This window comes from Mesocricetus auratus, unplaced genomic scaffold (genome assembly GCF_017639785.1).
Source record: "Mesocricetus auratus isolate SY011 unplaced genomic scaffold, BCM_Maur_2.0 Super-Scaffold_100676, whole genome shotgun sequence".
Classification (NCBI taxonomy): Eukaryota; Metazoa; Chordata; class Mammalia; order Rodentia; family Cricetidae; genus Mesocricetus; species Mesocricetus auratus.
Window position 1 is genome coordinate 144,576,968 of NW_024429266.1, and position 20,323 is coordinate 144,597,290.

Genomic DNA, 20,323 nt, shown 5'->3' on the forward strand with positions numbered 1-20,323 from the left:
TCACGGAAACTTCTTTCTGGAAAGAAGTCAGTTCCCGAGAGCACTGACTGGCTTGTCAGGAAGGAGGACTGTCCCGTGCACCCGGGGATCTGGCTGCCGAGGTAGGTGACTGGGAGCGGGTCTGGGACCCTGTAGTGGAAGGCGGCATGGAGGGATGGAGAGTGTGCCCGGGCCTGCAGGTGCGGCTGGTTCTGGGTGGCGACCGCCGGGCGGGCGCGGCCTCCGGGCGGCAGGGGGCGGGCTCTCCCAGGGCGGCGGCTCAGGACAGAGTGCCGGTGTCTTTCCGGCTGCACTGTGACCTCAGGCTGCGGGCTGCGTCGCGGGGCATGGCGGCATGGGGCCCGGCGTCCACTGTGCCTCTGCTCCGCGGGAGCCACGGGGTGAGGCGGCGGGGCTCGGGCGGAGCTGCGGGGGAGCTCGGGTGGCACTTGTCTGGCTGGGGACGTGGGGCAAGGCCGGGGTCCTTCCCTGCTCATTCATTCTCTCCTGACCTCTCTGAGTCGCACTGGGAGTGCCGGTGGGTACCGGGCTCAGGTGAATGGGACATTCCTTCCCGTAAACCGTCACAGTACAGCGAACCTGGGAAAGAAACCCTGCCTGCCATAGTGGAAAACAGGTGCTGTAACCCTGTAGTCCAGGCCTTGGTTGCTGGGCCCTGCAGTTGCACATAGAGCAGGCCTCTGACCTTGACCCTCCATAGCCTGCAGCCTGGAGTGGGAGCCCAGCATACAGCGAGCTCTCCTGTTAGTTTTTGAGACAGTGTCTCACATTATCGCCCTGGCTAGCCTAGAACTTGTGACATTCCTCCTAACCCTCAGAATAAAGTCATAAGCCACACTGCCTGGCCGTTCTCCTCTTTTCACACTCCCTTAAGCTTTACCTCACCTATCTCTTTATCCTCACTTGCCTGCTGGTCTTGAGTCTGCCTCCCATGCAGGTCATCTGGGATTTAGTCAGGCTGTTGACAGGACAGTGTGCTAAGGTGACAGGCTCCTGTGAGGATTCTGCAGTGCTAGCCACTGTGCCTGTCATCGGGTTATGCCACCTATGCTTCTGTCTGAGGAGCACTCCACCCCCGAAACCTTGCAGCCTCACAGCCTCACGCAGACCATCTAACTCCAGACCTTTCGTCCAGCCTGCAGTTCAGTCATCCCCTAGGCCTGTGTCCAGCGGCCATGGCTCTCATCTGTACACTCATTGCTTCAGAGGGCCTGCCTTAGGGTCAGCCCTGGGATGCTGCTGTAGAGGCACAGACTCCATCTTGGCCTTTTAAGACCAGCCAATGAGAGCTGGGGAGAAGGCTCGGTTGGTAAAGTGCTCCCAAGGATGATTTGAGTTCGGTCCCCAGGGCCCATGTGGAATGGTGGGTAAGAGTGTTCACTGCTTTTGCAGAGGACCCCAATTCAGTTTCCAGCCTTCATGTCAATCAACTCACAACTGCCTGGAACCCCAGCCCCAGGGATCTGATACCCTCATCTGACTTCTGAAGGCACTGCATTCATGTGCACACACTCTTAAATATACTTGTAATCCCACTGCTGGGGACTTGCCTGCCAGCCTAGCCCACTTGATGAGCTCCAAGCCAGTGAGCTACTGTGTCTCAAAAAGCAAGGTGGTGTCCCTGAGAATGACCGATGTGCTTGTCCTCTGACCCCCAATGCACATGCACACACGAACATAGCTCAGAGACCCAGGGTGCAACCCTGAACGTCTAGACTAGCACCCTGCTCTGGACCTTCAGGTGAGACTAAGGAATGCCTGGATGGCACCTTCAGCACCCGCACTCACCGACCCCAACACTTGGCCTGCCCCCACTCCAGCAGAAACCACCTCAGTTTCCATGGACCCCCTCTTTGTTGTCACAGCTTCCTCTGCTACACTGTGTACATCGGATGTTTGCCTCCCAGACTGAGGGGGAGCTCAAAGTGACCCAGGTTCTCAAAGAGAAGTTTCCGAGAGCCACAGCTATCAAAGTCACGGACATCTCAGGTGAGGCTTCCTCCCATCTACTCCGTGGGGCTTTGCTAAAGTTTTCAAAGAGTTTTTGCCTGGGGAGAGACTAAAGTCAAAAGGCCGGGAGGAGGGGACTTGCCATTGTGGCTTCTGCCATGTGTGCTTTGGGCCAGTTGGAGATGGGGACTTAGAATGGGGGAAACCACGAAGACAAGGGCCAGGCTGAGAGAACGTTGGGTTACCAGACGGGGCCTGCTCACATGAGGTCCCGCTTGCTGATGAGCAAGCCTGCCCCTGTAGAGGCACCAAGAGCTCAGGTAATAGTCTCCCAGTTTTGAGATGGACCTTGTAACTCACCCACCCCAATTCTTCTGACTCTCCACAATGGCAGAACCAGAATGGGCCCAAGGTAGGTTTGGTCAACTACTCGACTGTATCCAAGAGTCAAGCCCGAAACAGCTGCAGGAAACAGGACAGCCAGAGGCAGAATCAGGACCCAGGGCAGACTCTCTAAGCCCAGGCTGGCCGTGTTCTTCTAAGGCCACCGCTACACCTCCAAATGCCTGGCTGTTTGTCAGGACTGGGCTGGAGGAGTAACTTCTGCACCAGAAGCAGAGGGAAGACTGGGCCTTATCTAGACACACCCAGAGAGGGACACAGGTGCAGGTAGCCAGATAAGAACCAGCCCCGCACGTCCACTGCAAGGAGGCCTCCCCGATGGCCCAGAAAGCACCCTTGCATGGGTCGTGAGAACATTCAGAAATAGCTTTCGTTGGGCTGGGGATGTAGCCCAGTTGGTAGAACACTTGCCTACTATGTACAAAGGCCCAGCTAAGTGATACTCGATGCTGTCGAGTCGACAATCACTATCAACCCTTGTTGGCAGGACTCCACATATGTTTGGGTGAAACATTAGGCTATTTTTGTAATTTTTAACGGGTCTGTGGAAGGTGAAATATTGAAATTGACCTTCCCACCATCTCCCGTGGCTAAGAGAGAATCTTCTACCTCCCAGTGCCTCCCAGGCCTTGGGTCTCCTCTTTCCTGCCACACTCAGTTGTGGGTAGCAGAGAGGCCTTGCAAACACAAGAGTACATGTGGGTCAAGGCTGCCTGCCAGGAGTTAATAGTCAGGTCGGAAACTGCTCTTACCTACGCCTGTTAGCAGAATGCCGGCAGGACATTCCTTTCCTGGGACTGTCTGGTACTTGAGGAGTGCGAGTCTGCGACCATCTGTTGTAACGGAAATGCCCTTGACTGTTTCAGGAGGCTGTGGGGCGATGTACGAGATTAAAATTGAATCAGAAGAATTTAAAGAGAAGAGGACTGTCCAGCAGCACCAGATGGTCAATCAGGTCAGTGGCTGCTGACGGTCCTTTTCCCTCTGGCTTTCAGCATCTGAGGGCACGGCAGAGGGCATGGTGGCCATCACTGTCAGTCCCAGGAAAGAGCAAGGCAGCCTTTAGAATATGGTCAGGAGGCCAGGACTTGAGACCCTGAAATACATAATCAAAGACTTACTAGGTTGAGATTTTAAACAAATGTAAATTCATTAAAAATTGAAAATAAGCCACCCAATAGTTATCTTCCAACTTTTACTGTTTCTTTGGTTTGGGTTTTTGTTAAAGAGAGTTTGGGTTAAAGAGAGTTAGGTTTTTGTTAAAGAGGGTCTCGTGAAGCCCAGGCCAGCCCCAAACTCATTATGTAGGTGAGGATGGTCTTGCATTTCTGATTCTCCTGCCTCTGCCTCCCAAGTGCTGGGGGTGTGTACCACCACACCTGGCTTATGAAGTCTGGGTACCAAACTCAGGCACACTTGGTGAGAGCTCTACCTACTGAGCTGCATCCCAGACTCATCTGGGTACTTTTAAAGGACTCCTTCTCATGTATGTAGTCCAGGCTGGTCTCAAACTTACACTACAGCCGAGGGTGACTTTGAACTTCCGATCTTCCTGCCTCCACCTCCATGATGCTGGGTTTCTAGGTGTGCACCACCACACCTAGTTTATGAGGTGCTGAGGGTGGAACCCAGAACTTTGTGTATGCTGGGCAAGTGCTCTGCCAAACCCTGTATCCTCAACCCTTGTGAGGGATTTTAAGACAGGTGTCCATCTGATGCCTTGTCTGGACTCATGCTGTCTAGCCACCGCCTCCTGAACAGGGTTATAGACGTGCTCCATTGTGCCTGGCCCACTCAGTGTTTTCTGCTGTTGCACACTGACATATCTGTAAGCACAGACCGTGCTTGAGACACGTTTTTGGAGATTTGGTATGTGTTCCTCAATTGGAACCTGCACCAGCCTTTACTTCGGGCCTCTGTCCCAGAAGTCACCCCTCTGGACAACTGTGTTTGGTGTCACTCTCAGAGGTCTTGTGTACTATCAGCTGGGTTAGTTTCTGAAAACCAGAGTCTGGCCGTAAACCCCTTTGTCTGGAGTTTACACATCCTTTGCAGTTGTCAGAGGGGCTTCCCTGCCCACTCTGCCATCATCCGCACAGCAGGCTGTTGCCTGTTGGTCTTCATCCAGACCCTGACCCTAAATGAACCTCTGGTCTAGGTTCCCTTCTGCACCTGACTCTAAAGCTGCTTCCCATCCTCCTGGCTGGGCCCCAAAGACCCTCCACTTTTTCTTTTCTTTTTAAGATTTATCTGTCTGTCTATCTATCTATCTATCTATCTATCTATCTATCTATCTATCTATCTATCATATGCTGCCTGGTGTGACTGGATTCCTGGATGCCATTAACCTATATGCATCCCTTGGCCTGCTTTTTTAGTCGTGATCCCAAGTAGGTCATTCAACCTCCCTGTGTCCACACAGGCTGAGAACACATAGTAGGCCCTCCTTAAATGTACTGTGTGCTCTAGGCTAATCTCCAGGCAATTCTCCTGTCTTCCCCTCACTGTAGGAATGCCAGGGCTACAGATGTGTGCCACATCTGGCCTTTTTACATAGGCTCTGGGTTCATATTCAAATTGTCAGGCTTGCTTAGCAAGTCCTCTTACCTGGTGAATCACGGCCCAGGCGCTTGCAGTGCCGTTGTTGCTGGCCTTGAGGTCTTTTTGTAGCTCTATTCTTCATTGTTGTCCTTTGCTTTTCCCTTGGTGTCCCCAATACCTAATGGAACACTGTGCCCAGCCATGCCCAATCGTGCTCATCCCAGCTGCAGCTTTTCTTTTTTTCAAGACAGGGTTTCTCTGTACAGCCTTGGCTGTCCTGGAGCTCACAATGTAGCCCAGGCTGGCCTCAAACTCACAAGAGATCTGCCTGCCTCTGCTTCCCAAGTGCTGGGAGTAAAGGCGTGCACCACAATGACTGGCTTTCAAGCTGCATCTTCTTACCCATGATACTCTGGGGTTTTTTGTTTATTGTTTTCTGTAGCCCTGGCTGTCTTGGAACTCCATGTGTAGACCAGCCTGGCCCCTGAGTGCCAAGATTAAAGGCGTATGCCACCACTGCCTGATTTTTTTTTTTTTGAGGCAGTGACTCGTAGTCCAGGGTAGCCTTGAACTCACTAAGTGACGGAGGACAACCTTGGCCTTCTTTTATTTGTTAAGCACTAGGGATTGAACTTAGTACATTGTCTGCAGCTCCATGACTGACCCTCCGGCGCCCACTCCCACACTTAGGGTACTTTAATCAGGTACCTCAGTAATTTTGTCAGTGACTCCTCTGTGACTGTAACAGGTAGCATGTGACACTGATGTGGGATGAGGAGCCTTGGGGGATCAGGGAGGTGTTGGGAACAGGAAGTGTGCACACCACAAAACTGAAGGTGTGCCCGGCTCCCCCCTAGCTGGCAATAGCCCAGATGCAGAGACAGAAATAGCCACTAGAGGGCATCCTGGGCCTGCAGCAAGCAGAGGGAAGGGACCTGACTGGGAGATGAGGCTTTTTTTATAACATTTTTTTTTTTTTTATTTAGAAACAATCATTTTACATATCGGTTCCCCCACCCTGTTTCCTCTCGCTCCCATCCTCCCCTGCCCCCTACCAATCTTCCCCAACCCACCTCCTACCCGCTTCCCAAGGATAGTGAGGCCTTCCATGGGGGAATCAAAGTTTGTCACATCACTTGGGGGAGGGCCTAGGCCCTCCTCCGTGTATCTGGGCTGAAATAGTATCCTTCCATAGGGAATGGGATCCCTAAGTCCATTTGTGTACTAGGAATAAATACTGGTTCCACTGTTAGAGGTCCCATAGAGGGCCCAGGTCTCCTAGCTGGCACTCACATTCAGAGGGCTTGTTCCGTTCAGTGCTGGTTCCCCAGCTTTAAAACTGGGGTCCCTGTGCTCTCACTAGGTCAGGTCACAGCTGTTTCTGTAGGATTCTCCAGCACGGTCTTGACTCCTAGTTGTAGAGATGAGGCTTTTTAAGGGCCCTTTCTGTTTGCAGAGTTGAGGCTTCCATTGACTATAGAGTTGGCCTTGGTAGGACCAGTTAAGAATATGACTGAAACCAGCTGTGGCCAGGACTACAGAACGTCTGGGCCCATACCCTGACCTATTTACTCCCTTGCTGACTCTGGGCCAGAGGTACTCAATGTTGTTTTAACTCCACAACCCAGGTAGACGTCTGTGTGTATGCTGTAGGTGAGAGAGAGACAGACAGACAGACAGAGACAGAGACAGAGAGCACAGGTTCAGGGTCTTCCTATATTGCTGGGCTAGACTTGAACTCCTGAGCTCAGGTTACCACCCTGCCTTACCCCAGTGGTGGGCTATAGGTGTGTAGCACCACAGCAAGCATAGATGGGTTTGTTGTTGCTTTCTTCAGGCAGGGCTTTTCTGTGTAGCCTTGGCTGTCATGGCACATGTTTTGTTGACCAGGCTGGCCTTGAACTCCCAGAGATCCACCTGCCTCTGCTTCCCCAGTGCTGGGATAAAAGCCATGTGCCACCAGCACCTGGCTATAAACCTAAATATTATGGACTAAACACAACTGTTAAAGGAGTTGGGTGTGGTGGTGCACACCTCTAATCCCAACTCTGAATTGGAGGACTCTGGTCTACAACAGCAAGTTCCAGGCCAGTCAGCGCTATATAGTGAGCCCCTGCCTCAAGCCAGTGAAAATTACAAGGGGTCTGGGAAGAGGCTTAGAGGGCAAAGTGCTGTGTGCAAGTGTGAGGACCTGAGTTAGGATTCCCAGAACCCACATGAAACCAGATGCTGGCGTTACAGACCTCTGGGACCACACTCAGCGTTGACATCAGTCCTGCGTGGTCTCAGTGCCTGGAAAGCAGAACGGGGAATCCCTGGAGTAAGCTGTCTAGATGACTGGCCAAAACAGTAGGCTCCAGGTTCAGTGAGCCACCTGAACATAAATCGGAGAGCGGTCAAGGAAGATACCCAGTGTCAACCTCAGACCTCCAAATGCATGGACACACACGTGCACAAATGCACACGTGCATCCGCACACATGCAAACATGCACACATACACACAGCACACAGACATGGGCAAAACCTATTTTGAAGGGAAAGTTGCTTAAACAAAACATGTGCAAGGTATCCTTCAGACAGAGCCGTGTAGAACACCCCATAACCAGTGTAAAGACATGAGAACTGACTGTGCCATCTCTTCCTCAGGCACTGAAAGAGGAGATCAAGGGTATGCACGGCCTTCGGATATTTACCTCTGTCCCCAAGTCCTGACGGCACCCCGGCTATGTGACTGCTGATGCTTGAAACCTTGAGTGTACTTCGCCACAGCAATCTTCCAGAAAAATCCCTGCCAAAAAATATATCTATTTTGTTCATAGACATTTATGTATTATAATATAGGAGCTATGTTATCTACTTAGAGTTAATTAAAGACCACAGATACCCACCATTCACAACAGAAGCAGTGCCCTTGTTCACACTGGTCATCTCTGCACAGTTCTTCCTGCTACGGCACACAGAATCAAGACTGGGCTTTGGTTGTTTTTGTTTTTTGAGATAAGGTCTCATTGTGTAGCTCAGGCTAGCCTGGAACTATTTAGACCAGGCTAGCTTGAACAACAGATGTGTCTGCCTCTGCCTTCCTACTGTTTGGATGAAAAGCATGTCTCTATGCCTAACCCCAGATTTTTTGGTTCTATAAAGAAGTTCTGAGAACTTTCCCTCCCCTACTTCTTCAAGAATGACAAGGAACCCCCAGTTTCTCATGCCCTGGAGAGGAGCTGAGGAATGGCATGCGTAGCCCAGGGTTTGAAGGCCTCCATCCTCTGCATTTGGCAGGCAGAGTTTGCCAGGAGCTGTGCTTTCTCAGCCAGCCTTGCCAGCCACACATGCTCGCCCTGGGCTCTGGGAGGGAGTGACTCTGAGAAGCTGGGGCATCTAGATATTCTGGATACCAGGGCTATGAAGTCTGGCATTCTGCGTGGAAGTTCTAGCGGTTGCTGGGTGAGTGTCACCAGTGTGTCTGGATCCACGATGGTGAGCAGATGGTGTAGGGTGATTGTCCCCCAGTCCCAGGACCTGTATCATCTTGTATTTCCAGAAGAAGGCTCACCAGTGTTCTTCAGATTCAGTGGTCAACTCCATACCTTTGCTCTAAATTCTGACTGATTCATACAAGTGTGGTCAGTGCCTGCTGCAAGCATACGGGTCTCTACAGGATCTGTCAGTCCTTTCGGTGTGGCTTCTACCTTCCCGCCAGCCTCCCCATCCCTGCCGAACAGCTTTCTCTCTTCCCTCTCTCCCCCTCTCCCCTTCTCCCTCCCTCCCTCCCTCCCTCCCTCCCTCCCTCCCTCCCTCCCTCCCTCTCTCTCTCTCTCTCTCTCTCTCTCTCTCTCTCTCTCTCTCTCTTTCTTTCTCTGTGTCTCTGTCTCTCCCCCCCCCCTTTTTTTTGAGGCAGGGTCTCTCACAAAGTCCTGGCTGTTCTGGAGCTTACTATGTAGACCAGGCTAGCTTTGAACTCAGAGATCCACCTGCCTCTGCCTCTGGAGTGATGGGATCAAAGACATGTACCACCACACCTGGCAATAGCACATATGGAGGTCATGGGAAGCTTACACATGTTGGTTCTTTCCTTCTGCTCTGAGTCCTGGGGACTGACTGCAGGCTCAGTGACGCCTGTTCTGAGTCCTGGGACTGACCTCAGGCTTGGCAACAAGCAATTTACAGTTGAGCCACCTTTCCAGCTAAGTCTAGAGGTGTTTTGGGCATCTGAACTAAAGCTGTTATGTGTGTGTGGCACATAAGCACTTATCTTTTTGAATTTAGACCAAAGTGTGAAAAACCGTCCGAGCTTCTGGAGGGCTCTGCTATGGTCCTCTTCCAGCACACCCCTGCCCATGGGGGCAAGCTGTCTGTTGATAACGGCCCAGATCAGTCTGTGAGTTAGTCCATAGCCAGTGCCAGGTTCTAATGTGGGCTTACTGTAACAAGGGCAGCTTGAGGACACCCAGGGGGTGGGGTCTGGATTGGTATCGGTGTGAGTGGTGTACAAGTTGAAGCCAAAGTCATCTGGACCTGCAGAAGTGTGACAGGACACGGGATAGAAGCAGAACTGGGCCTACGTGGGTCTGAGAGCTCTGGATGAGAAGCTACAGGGGTGGGGTCGGGTGAGCCATGAGGCACATCCCTGAGCTGCTACTCATGGTACCAACCAAGAGTGAGAGTGACCCGAGAGCAGAGATCAGTGTGTGTCAGAGAATACGGTGGCGTGGGTGTGGGCGTGGGGACACTTAAGGCTAGGGCAGGGTTTTGCAGTGGTGGAGGGAGGGGGTATGTCTGCACAGACTGCTGGAGGTGGAGAGGGGGGGCTAGACAGATCTGGAGGTGCTGAGAGGCACCCCACTGGTTGTGAGGGTTGGACCCCTCTTCTGGTCTCCAGGATGCTGAAGGCCTCACTTTTGCAGAGTACTTCAGGTCAGGTGACTGACAGTTCTTCATGGTTAAACAGCCTCTGGGCCAACAGTAGCACATTTAGAATAAAATTTTATCAATTCTTTGAGAACTTCATATTCACTGCCCCTCCCCCAACTCCTCCTATACCCACCCTCTCCACCCTCACTTCCCTACCCACCCAACCTTGTGTTTCCTTTTCTTCCCATCAAGTCCAGTTTGTGTTGCTCATCTACTACCCTTGGGAGGGCAGCCACGGCATTAAAGAAAACACTCTATCAAATGCCAAAGCTCCCCAGAGTGGTGGGATTTTGTGCCAACTTGCCCCTCTCCCATGCCAGGATTTTGTTTGGCTTGAGAGTATATAGGTCTTGTGCATGCTGTCACAACTGCCATGGAGGTCTGTGTACAGCTGTTCTCCTGTGTCTGGAAAACACCATTTCCTTGAAGCTACCCACCACTTCTGGCTCTTACAACCTTTCCATCACCTCTTCCACAAGGATCCTTGATGCGCGTGTGTTATGTACATCCCATTCCAGGACAGCCCTCTACAGTTTCTTATTCTCTGCATGTTGACCTTGCTTGTGAGCATGCAAGACCAGCCCTCTGCTGCTGAGCTCCGCCCCAGCTTTTGTCTTGAGACGGGCTCTGAGGCTGTGATTGAGTTTGTGCTCCCCTGCTTGGGCTTCACAGAGCTGGGCTTGTAGACTTGTACACCTGGGTAGTTAGTACTTTCCTGTTGTGTGATAAACACCTTGGCCAAAACAACATGGGGAGCAAAAGTTTTATATGGTTTACAGTTTGTCACTGTGGTGGTCTGAAGAGTAATGGTTCCCATGGACTCATGTGTTTGAATGCTTGGTACCAGGGTGTGGCACTGTTAGGAGGTGTGGCCTTGTTGTAGCAGGTGTGGCCTTATTGGAGATTGTGTGTCACTTGGGGTGAGCTTTCAGGTTTCAAAGGCTCAAGCCAGGCCCCATGTGTCTCTCTCCTTTCTTCCTGCCAATCCAGATACAGAGCTCTCAGCTTCCTGTCCAGCTGCATGTTTCCTGCCATGACAATAATGGATTAAACCTCTGAACTGTAAACCAGTCCTAATTCAATGTATTCTCTTATATGGGTTGCTGTGGTCATACTGTCTCGTCACAGCAATAGAACACTAAGACAGGAACTCAGGGAACCTAAAAGCTGGAAATGAAACAGAGTCTGGAGAAAAGAATCTACCTGACTGGCCTTCCTTGGCTTACTCAGCCTGCGTTCTTTCTTTTCTTTTAAAGATTTGTTTATTTTTGTGTTTTAACTGGTTGAGTATTTCCTCTTCATGTATGTCTGTTCTCCCCCAGAAGAGAGAATCTGATCACACCATAGATGATTGTGAGCCATCATGTGGATACTGGAATTGAATCAAGACTTCTGTGAGAGCAGACAGTGCTCTTAACCACAGAGTCATCTCTCCAGCCCCTCAGCCTCCTTTCTTATAGAACCCTGGGCTGCCTGCCCAGAAGTGGCTACAACAACAGTGGGTTGTACTCTTCTGTGTCAATCAAGAAATTCCTCCAGAGCGTTTCTGGAAAGGCAGTCTGATGGGGACAATCCTTCATTTTGTCTCCTTCTCTGATGACTCTAGTTGGTGCTGACAAAAAAGTAACCAGCACACAGATCTGGGATTGTGATAGTTCTCTACTATTGCCCTTTGAGTCTTTAAGCTTGGTCGTGCCAGTTGCTACCCCCAACAGCTTTTGGGCATGTTTGTTTGTGACAGCCACATGGAGATCTTGTTTATTCCTTAAAGGGCCTGGAGAGATGGCTCATCAATTAAGATCATTTGGTGCACTTTCAGGGGAACCAAGTTCAATCATCAGTACCCACAGGGCAGCTCACCCTGTCTGCAACTCCTGTTGCTGAGAGCAGAACTATCTTCTTAACTCCTCAGATGCCAGGCACAGTTGGTAGATATACATAAACTCATGCACATGTGGTTGACATACATACACACAGGTCCATATTCATGATACTCATGTAGTGAACATACATACACATATATGTGGTACACATACATCCACATGTGGTGCACATACATCCACATGTGGTGCACATACATACACATGAGGTATACACACATGCACATTGATGCACATATATAATACACAATTAGTGTACATACAGACATCCACATGTGGTGCACATACACATATACACATATATACACATACATACATACAAACACGTGGTCTACATGCATACACATGTGGTACACATACATACATATACATGTGGTAAACATACATAATACTCTCGTGGTGCACATACATATATACACACATACATACATAGAAACACGTGGTATACATACATACACATGTGGTGAGCATACATACATACACATAGGGTGCACACACATAACATACACATGTGGTGTACATATAGACATACTCTTTTTTCCCCTCAATATATGTTTTTATTTAAATTAGAAACATGAATGCTTCACATGTCAATCCCAGCTCCTTCTCCCACCCCTCCTCCCTTGTCCCTCCACCAGGCCTCCCAGCCCTCCACCCCATCCCCACATCATTCTCCAGGGAGGGTGAGGCCCTCCTTAGGGGGAATCTCCAAAGTCTGCCATTTCATCCAGGGAAGGATCTAGGCCCTTCCCCATGTGTCCAGGCTGAGAGAGCATCCCTCCATGTGGAATGAGCTCCCAAAGGTCATTCGTACACCATGGTCAACACTGATCTACTACCCAAGGCCCCAGTGATTTCTGTGTGGCCTTCTCACTGGCACTACATTCATGGAGTCTGGATCAGTTGCCTGTTGGCCTCTCAGCCATCAGTCTGGGATTCAAGAGCTCCCCCTTATGCAGTCAGCTGTCTTTGTGGGTTTCACCATCATGGTCTTGGACCCCTTTGCTCATAACTCCTCCATCTCTGTCACTGGGTTCCAGGAGTTCAGTTCAGTGTTTAGCTGCTCCCCCATACCTTCTTCTCCCCTCCTCTTATCCCCCTCTCTTTTTCTTGGTTCCCTCTCCCCTCCCCCGATGTTCCCAATCTCCTTAGGAGATCTTGCCTCATTCTACTTCTCTGGGGGTATCATACATCTCTCTTGGGAACCTCCTTGTTTCCCAGACTCACTGGCACTGGGATTCTAGGCTGACACTCCCCTGATCTATATCTAAAATCCATATGTGAGTGAGTATATACCATGTTAGTCTTTTTGTGACTGAGTTACCTCACTCAGGATGGTTTCCTCTAGTGCCATCCATTTGCCTGCAAATTTTAAGATTCCATTGTTTTTCTCTGCTGAGTAGTACCTCATTGTGTAAATGTACCACATTTTTTCTATCCACTCGTCAGTTGTGGGGCATCTAGGTTGCTTCCGGATCTAGCTATTACATATAATGCTGTTATGAACATAGTGGAACAGACATCCTTATTGTGTGAATGGGCATCTTTTGGGTAAATGCCTAAGAGTGGAATTTCTGGGTCTTGTGGTAGACTGAGTGCCATTTTCCTGAGGAATCTCCATACTGATTTCCATAGTGGCTGTACGAGTTGGCACCCCCTCCAGCAGTGGAGTAGTGTTCCCCTCTCTCTACATCCTCTCCAGCATAAATTGTCATTGGTGTTTTTGATTTTAGCCATTCTGACAGGAGTAAGATGATATCTCAGAGTTGCTTTGATTTGCATTTCCCTAATGGCTAAGGATGTTGAGCACTTTCTTAAGTGTCTCTCAGCCATTTTAGACTCCTCTATTGAGAATTCTCTATTTAGTTCAGTCCCCCACTTTTTAATTGGATCCTGTGGTGTTTTGGAGACTTGCTTCTTGAGTTCTTTGTAAATTTTGGAGATCAGTCCTCTGTCAGATGTGGGGTTTGTGAATATCTTTTCCCATTCTGTGGACTGCCTTTTTGTCTTGCTGACTGTGTCCTTTGCCTTACAGAAGCTTCTCAGTTTCAGGAGGTCCCATTTGTTAATTGTCGATCTCAGTGTTTGTGCTACTGGTGTTATATTCAGGAACCAGTCTCCTGTACCAATTCGTTCAGGGGTACTTTCCAGTTCAGTGTGGCTGGATTTATGTTGAGGTCTTTAATCCATTTAGACTTAAGTTTTGTGTATGGCGATAGACATGGATTTATCTGCAGTCTTCTACATGCCAATATCCAGTTATGCCAGCACCATTTGTTGAATATCCTATCTTTTTTCCATTGTATAATTTTAGCTTCTTTGTTGAAAATCAGGTGTTCATAGGTTTGTGGATTAATCTCAGGGTTTTCAATTCGATTCCATTGGTCTACCTGTCTATTTTTGTGCCAATACCAAGCTGTTTTCAGGACCATAGTTCTATAATAGAGCTTGAAGTCAGGGATGCTTTGCTTTGTTGAGCAGGATTGTCTTCCCTAGCCTGGGTTTTTTTGTTTTTCCATATAAAGTTTAGAATTGTTCTTTCAAGGTCTGTGAAGAATTGTGCTGTGATTTTGATGGGGATTGCATTGAGTCTGTAGATTGCTTTTGGCAGGATTGCCATTTTTACTACATTGATCCTACCTATCCAAGAGCATGGTAAATCTTTCCATTTCCTGGTGTCTTCTTTAATTTCTTTCTTTAAAGACTTAAAGTTCTTGTGATACAGGTCTTTCACTTGTTTGGTTAGTGTTACCCTGAGGTATTTTATGTTGTTTGTGGCTATTGTAAAGGGTGATGTTTCTCTGATTTCTTTCTCAGCCCTTTTATCATCTGTATACAGTAGGGCTACTGATTTTCTTGAGTTGATCTTGCATCCTGCCACATTGCTGAAGGTGTTAATCAGCTGCAAGAGTTCTCTGGTAGAGTTTTTTGGGTCATTTATGTAAACTATCATATCATCTGCAAATAGTGAAAGCTTTACTTCTTCCTTTACAATTTGTATCCCCTTGATCTCCTTTTGTTGTCTTATTGCTCTAGCTAGAATTTACAGTACAATATTGAAGAGATATGGGGAGAGGGGACAGCCTTGTCTTGTTCCTGATCTTAGAGGAATTGCCTTGAGTTTCTCTCCATTCAGTTTGATGTTGGCTGTTGGCTTGCTGTGTGTAGCTTTTATGATGTTTAGGTATGTACCTGTTATCCCATATTTCTCCAAGACCTTTATCATTAGGGGTGTTGGATTTTATCAAAGGTTTTTTTCAGCATCTAATGAGATGATCATGTGATTTTTGTTTCTCAGCTTGTTTATATGGTGGATTACATTGATGGATTTTCGTATATTGAACCATCCCTGCATCCCTGGAATGAAGCCTACTTGATCATGGTGGATGAGGTTTCTGATGTGTTCTTGGATCCCATTTGCCAGTATTTTATTGAGTATTTTTGCATCAATGCTCATGAGGGATATTGGTCTGAAGTTTCTCTTTCTTAGTTGTGTCTTTGTGTGGCTTGGGGATCAATGTTATTGAAGCCTCATAAAAAGAGTTTGGCAAAGACCCTTCTGCTTCTATTTTGTGGATACTTTGAGGAGAATTGGTATAACCTGTTCTTTGAATTTCTGGTAAAATTCTTCACTGAAGCCATCTGTCCCGGGGCTTTTTTTGGTTGGGAGACTTTTGATGACTGCTTCTATTTCCTTAGGTGTTATAGTACTATTTAAATTGCTTATCTGTTCTTGATTTAATTTTGGTAAGTGATATTTATCCAGAAAATTGTTCATTTCCTTTAAATTTTCAAATTTTGTGGAGTACAGCTTTTCAAAATATGACCTGATGATTCTCTGGATTTCCTCAGTGTCCGTTGTTATGTCTCCCTTTTCATTTCTGATTTTGTTCATTTGCATGTTCATAATATGACTTTTGGTAAGTTTGGATAAAGGTTTGTCTATCTTGTTGATTTTCTCAAAGAACCAACTCTTTGTTACATTGATTCTTTATATCGTTTTCCTAGTTTTCACTTTATTGATTTCAGCCCTCAATTTAATTATTTCTTGGAGTCTGCTCCTCTGGGGTGAGTTTGTTTCCTTTTGTTGTAGAACTTTCAGTTGTGCTGTTAATTCTCTAGTGTGGCTATTCTCCCGTTTCTTCATGTGGGCACTTAGTGCTATGAACTTTCCTCTTAGCATTGCTTTCAAAGTGTCCCATAAGTTTGGGTATATTGTGTCTTCATTCTCATTGAATTCTAGGAAGTCTTTAATTTCTTTTTTTTTCTTTTTTGACCCAGGAGTGGTGCAATAGTGTATTATTCAATTTCCATGAGTTTGCAGGGTTTCTGTGGTTTGTGTTATTGTTGAATTCTAACTTTAAGGCATGATGGTCTGAGAAGATACATGGAATTATTCCAATTTTTTGTATCTGTTGTGGTTTGCTATGTTGCCAAGTATGTGGTTGATTTTTGAGAAGGTTCCGTGTGGAGCTTTTGTGTTTGGATGGAGTGTTCTATAGATGTCTGTTAAACCCAATTGGGTCATAACTTCTATTAGGTCCTTCGTATCCTTGTTAAGTTTCTGTCTTGTGGTCTTGTCTAGTGGTGAGAGTGGGGTGTTAAAGTCTCCCACTACAAGTGTGTGAGGTTTTATATGTGCTTTGAGTTTTAGTAATGTTTCTTTTATGAAAGTGGATGGCTTTGTATTTGGGGTCTAGATGTTCAGAACTGAGACTTCATCTTGGTTGGTTTTTCCTGTGATGAGTATGAAGTGACCTCCTTCATCTCTTTTGATTGATTTTAGTTTAAAGTCTAATTTGTTAGATATTAGGATTGCTACCCCCACTTGTTTCTTGGGTCCATTTGATTGGAAAATCTTTTCCCAACCCTTTACTCTGAAAATAACATCTGTCTTTGAAGCTGAGGTGTGTTTCTTGTATGTAGCAGAAGGATGGATTCTGTCTTCAAATCCATTCTGTTAACCTGTGTCTTTTTATGGGCAAGTTAAGACCATTAATATTGAGGGAAATTAGTGACCATTGATAGCTCATTCTTGTTTGTTTTGGAATGGTTGTTGTTGTTGGAATTGTATGTGGATTTCCACTACTTTTCCTTTTGCCTGTTGGTAAAGTGGAATTATCTATTGCCTATGTTTTTCTGGTTGTAGTTAACTTCCTTGGGTTGGAGTTTTCCTTCCAGAATTTTCTGTAGGGCTGGGTTAGTGGATATGTATTGTTTAAATCTGGTTTTGTCATGAAATATCTTGATTTCTCCATCTATATTGATTGAAAGCTTAGCTGGGTATAGCTGTCTTGGCTGGCATCCGTGGAATCTTAATGTTGGTAGACTATCTATCCAGGACCTTCTGGCTTTCAGAGTTTCCATGGAGAAATCAGGTGTAATTCTGATAGGTTTGCTTTTATATGTAACCTGGCCTTTTTCCCTAGATGCTCTTAATATTTTTATAAATATAAATATCCTCTATAATTTCCATGAAGTTGTTTTTTATGTCATTCTCTTCTAGTTCATTTGTGTTGGGGTGTTCCAGCCTTGTTGGTGTAGGGTCTCTGGACTCTGGCAGTGTCATATTGGTTTTTCTGTTGCTCCTTGTGTTTTTATATTGTCTCCTTCCCATCTGTTCTTGCAGTGGGTTCCAGAGGGTGCCTCTTCCTCTCCTGATGGGTGTGGGACCAGGGTTCCCTTCTGTTGGGTGTCAGAAAGTCCACTGTTCTAGCAGCTCTCCACTTCCTGGTCTCGTGAGTGGAGAAATGGACTAGGATGCTGGGGTGCTTTGGATCCCACTGGGATGGATGGGAGCCCCAGTTGTATACCCCAGGCACAGGAGTCTGGCCTGGAGACAGGCCCTGATAGCCTTAGTCACGTGGGTGGAGCAGGAGCCTAGGATGCTAGGGTGAGTTTGCTCCTGCTTCTGGGATGGAAGCAGCTGTGGCAGTCCCTGAGCTCCAGCAGCTGGTCTAGTCCTAGTTCCGTGGGTGGAGCAGGCAACTGTGGTACCTTGGCTCCTGCTGCCTCTGCCGGGATGGAAGCTTCAGTGGCAGAGCCCAGGCCCAGGCCTATATAGATATACTCTTAGGCAGAACTCTAGCACACATTAAAATAAGCCTAATTTTTTAAATAATGAGAATAAATTCTATTTATTTAATGTGAGTGAATGTTTGCTTGTGTGTATGTCTGTGCCTGTGGAGGTCAGAATTGGTGATGGGATCCCAAGGAAGTGGTGTTACAGCCTGCATATATTTGCTTGTATCAAACTCAGGTCCTCTGGAAGACAAGTGAGTGCTCTTAAGTGCTTAGCTGTCTCTCCAGCTCCAAAAATAAACATCATGGAACACTGCTTCCTATAGGCTGACACAGATTTTTATGTGATTGAGTGGGGCTTGTTTGAGGGCAGGCTAATGTAGCTCAGGCTGACCTGGAACTTCATATGTGGCTGAGACTGGCCATGAATCTAAAGCCTGCCTCAGTTTCCTGAGTCCTGGAATTCCAGGCAGCCTCACTGAGCCCTGGCATTCTGTTACATTGTTCAGAAGATTAAACCACGCTAGAGAGATAGCTCAGCATTGAAGAGTATCTTGTTGTGGAATATTCCTATACTGTGTAAAAATGTGTTACTTGATCCTGCATTTGTTTCTGTAAAGGTGTGTTTCTTTCCTTTATGCTGCATGTGTTTAATTATGTAAAGGTGGGTTTCTTTACTTTATGCTACATTTGTTTAACTATGTAAACAGGTGTTGTTGTTTCACCATACCTGCCTAAGGCACCTGATTGTTCTAGTACAAAGCTGAACAGTCAATATCTATGGAGGCCAAGGAATACGTAGGATGAGAACTCTAGGCTGGGGGACAGAATGAAGTGGAAGAATAGAAGGGAGGAAGAGAGGGATATGTCCAGTACCAGAAGCCAGGCATCGGCCAGCCGGCTAGGCATAGTAGGACAAACAGAAGAAAGATAAAAACCATGAGTCAAATGCTACATGAAGAGGCACAGCTTAAGTTCTAAGAGCCAGCCAGAAATAAGCCTAAGACAAGACCGAAGATTGCTAACTAATAAGAAATCTCTGTGTCATGATTTGGGAGCTGTCTGGTGGCCCAAGAGAAAGCCTGTTACAGCACAAGCATGTTTGCTCTTCCGGAAGACCACGGTTCAATTCCCACGGTAAATAGAGATACACACACACACACACACACACACACACACACACACACACACACACATATATATATACATATCTGAGTCAGGGGTTCTCTTTGTGGGTGTCCTGAAACTCTCTGTGTAGACTAGTCTGGTTTCAAACTCATATATCTGCCTGCCTCTGCCTCCTGAGTGCTGGAATTAAAGGCAATCACCACCATCACCCAGCCACACCCACTGTTTTTTGGAGGGTTCTGGGGTTCAAACTCAACAAGGCAAACACTTCACTGTCTTGGCTATCTTCCCAAGCACCCCACCTCCTTTTTTTCTGTATTGTGTTTTCTTGTGTGACAGGGTTTTGAACACACTATGTATGTAGTCTGGAAAATCCTCCAGTTCCTTTTGGAAATCAGATAATAACAAACTCAAGAGACTAGTGGAAACTAAGTGGTTTTTAATATACAATTCTGCAGAAAGGGACTCCAGCATAGAGAAAGGTCATAAATGGCCAAGGTGCTGCTTTGGCACAAGACAGTGGCTTTTATAAACATATTGAGAGACATTCCTGTTCTCTCCTGCAGGCTTGTAGGACTTGCATCCACTAATTCCACATTTCATTGGCCAGGACAAATTCCTCATGCAATAAATAATTTGGGACTTGAGACTGGCCCATTCTGATTGGCAGCTTCCCTGATGTGATCCAGCTGAATTACTGAGCACAGCACTTGTACCTTTCTGAAAATAAAGGTGGCTAGGAGCTAGCTGGGGAAGAGGGTCTTAGAGCAGCCTGCTTGTCTGTCACTATGATCAACTCTAGCTCACCTCATATTGAGAATGGACTATAACAGTCTCTTTCTTACACTCCTTATCCTTCCCTGACATCCCCCAAGTGCTGGGTCTACAAGTGTGTACCACCACGCTGGCCTAGGGAATTTTTCGTTACCGTTTGACATAAAGAGTTTTAACACGTTTGTGACAAGGCCTAAAGGCTGCTGTCCAAAGCTCCCAAGGAATCAAGGTGTATTTTGACTGTTAGATGGATCATTATCTTGTTTATGAGATTGTTGTGATTATCGGGTTTCTCTTCCCGTGTCCTCTTCATTTTCCCTTGGGGGAGCTGCTGTGCACTTCCAGAGAAAGTTTCTGTCACCCAGAGTGCGAGGGGACCCCAAACTCTACACAGGTAAGGAAGGAATTGATCCACTGCTGCTGCTGGTCACTTCCTGGTATTCCCAGTGTGACTGAAGACAAACCAATCAACCCTGGTGGAGGAAGCTGGGTCTGCAACTGGTGGAAACTGAGGACTCTGAAGGAGTTGAGCTTGTGGGAGTGGCTCAAGTGGAATCAGGCTGCTCTGAGGTGAGGACTGGGATTTCCTGTCAGGCCATGCTTCCCTGGCTATTGGTTCTCTTCACCAAGGCACTAGTAGATGATTGCCCGCCTGTCTGCTACCCAGTGCCAACGGCAGGCCCCGCCCCTTGCCAATTTAGTAGCTGTGTGCTCA

General features: G+C 47.3%; 1 protein-coding gene across 1 annotated transcript; it reads left to right on the forward strand.

Moving 5' to 3' along the window:
- Window positions 1-246: 246 nt before the first annotated feature.
- Window positions 247-7,788, forward strand: Bola3 (bolA family member 3). Its single transcript, XM_005078330.4, has 4 exons — window positions 247-380; window positions 1,866-1,989; window positions 3,219-3,307; window positions 7,541-7,788. The coding sequence occupies exons 1-4, from the start codon at window positions 327-329 to the stop codon at window positions 7,604-7,606; spliced, it is 333 nt and encodes a 110-aa protein (XP_005078387.1). The 5' UTR covers window positions 247-326; the 3' UTR covers window positions 7,607-7,788.
- Window positions 7,789-20,323: the final 12,535 nt, after the last annotated feature.

What these genes read in the sequence shown, in the direction of transcription:
- Bola3 (XM_005078330.4), top strand. Translation starts at nt 327, where the DNA reads ATGGCGGCATGGGGCCCGGCGTCCACTGTGCCTCTGCTCCGCGGGAGC. An exon ending in TGCTCCGCGGGAGCCACGGG is followed by an intron (nt 381 to 1,865) that starts GTGAGGCGGCGG and finishes TTGTTGTCACAG; the next exon opens with CTTCCTCTGCTACACTGTGT. An exon ending in AGCACCAGATGGTCAATCAG is followed by an intron (nt 3,308 to 7,540) that starts GTCAGTGGCTGC and finishes TCTCTTCCTCAG; the next exon opens with GCACTGAAAGAGGAGATCAA.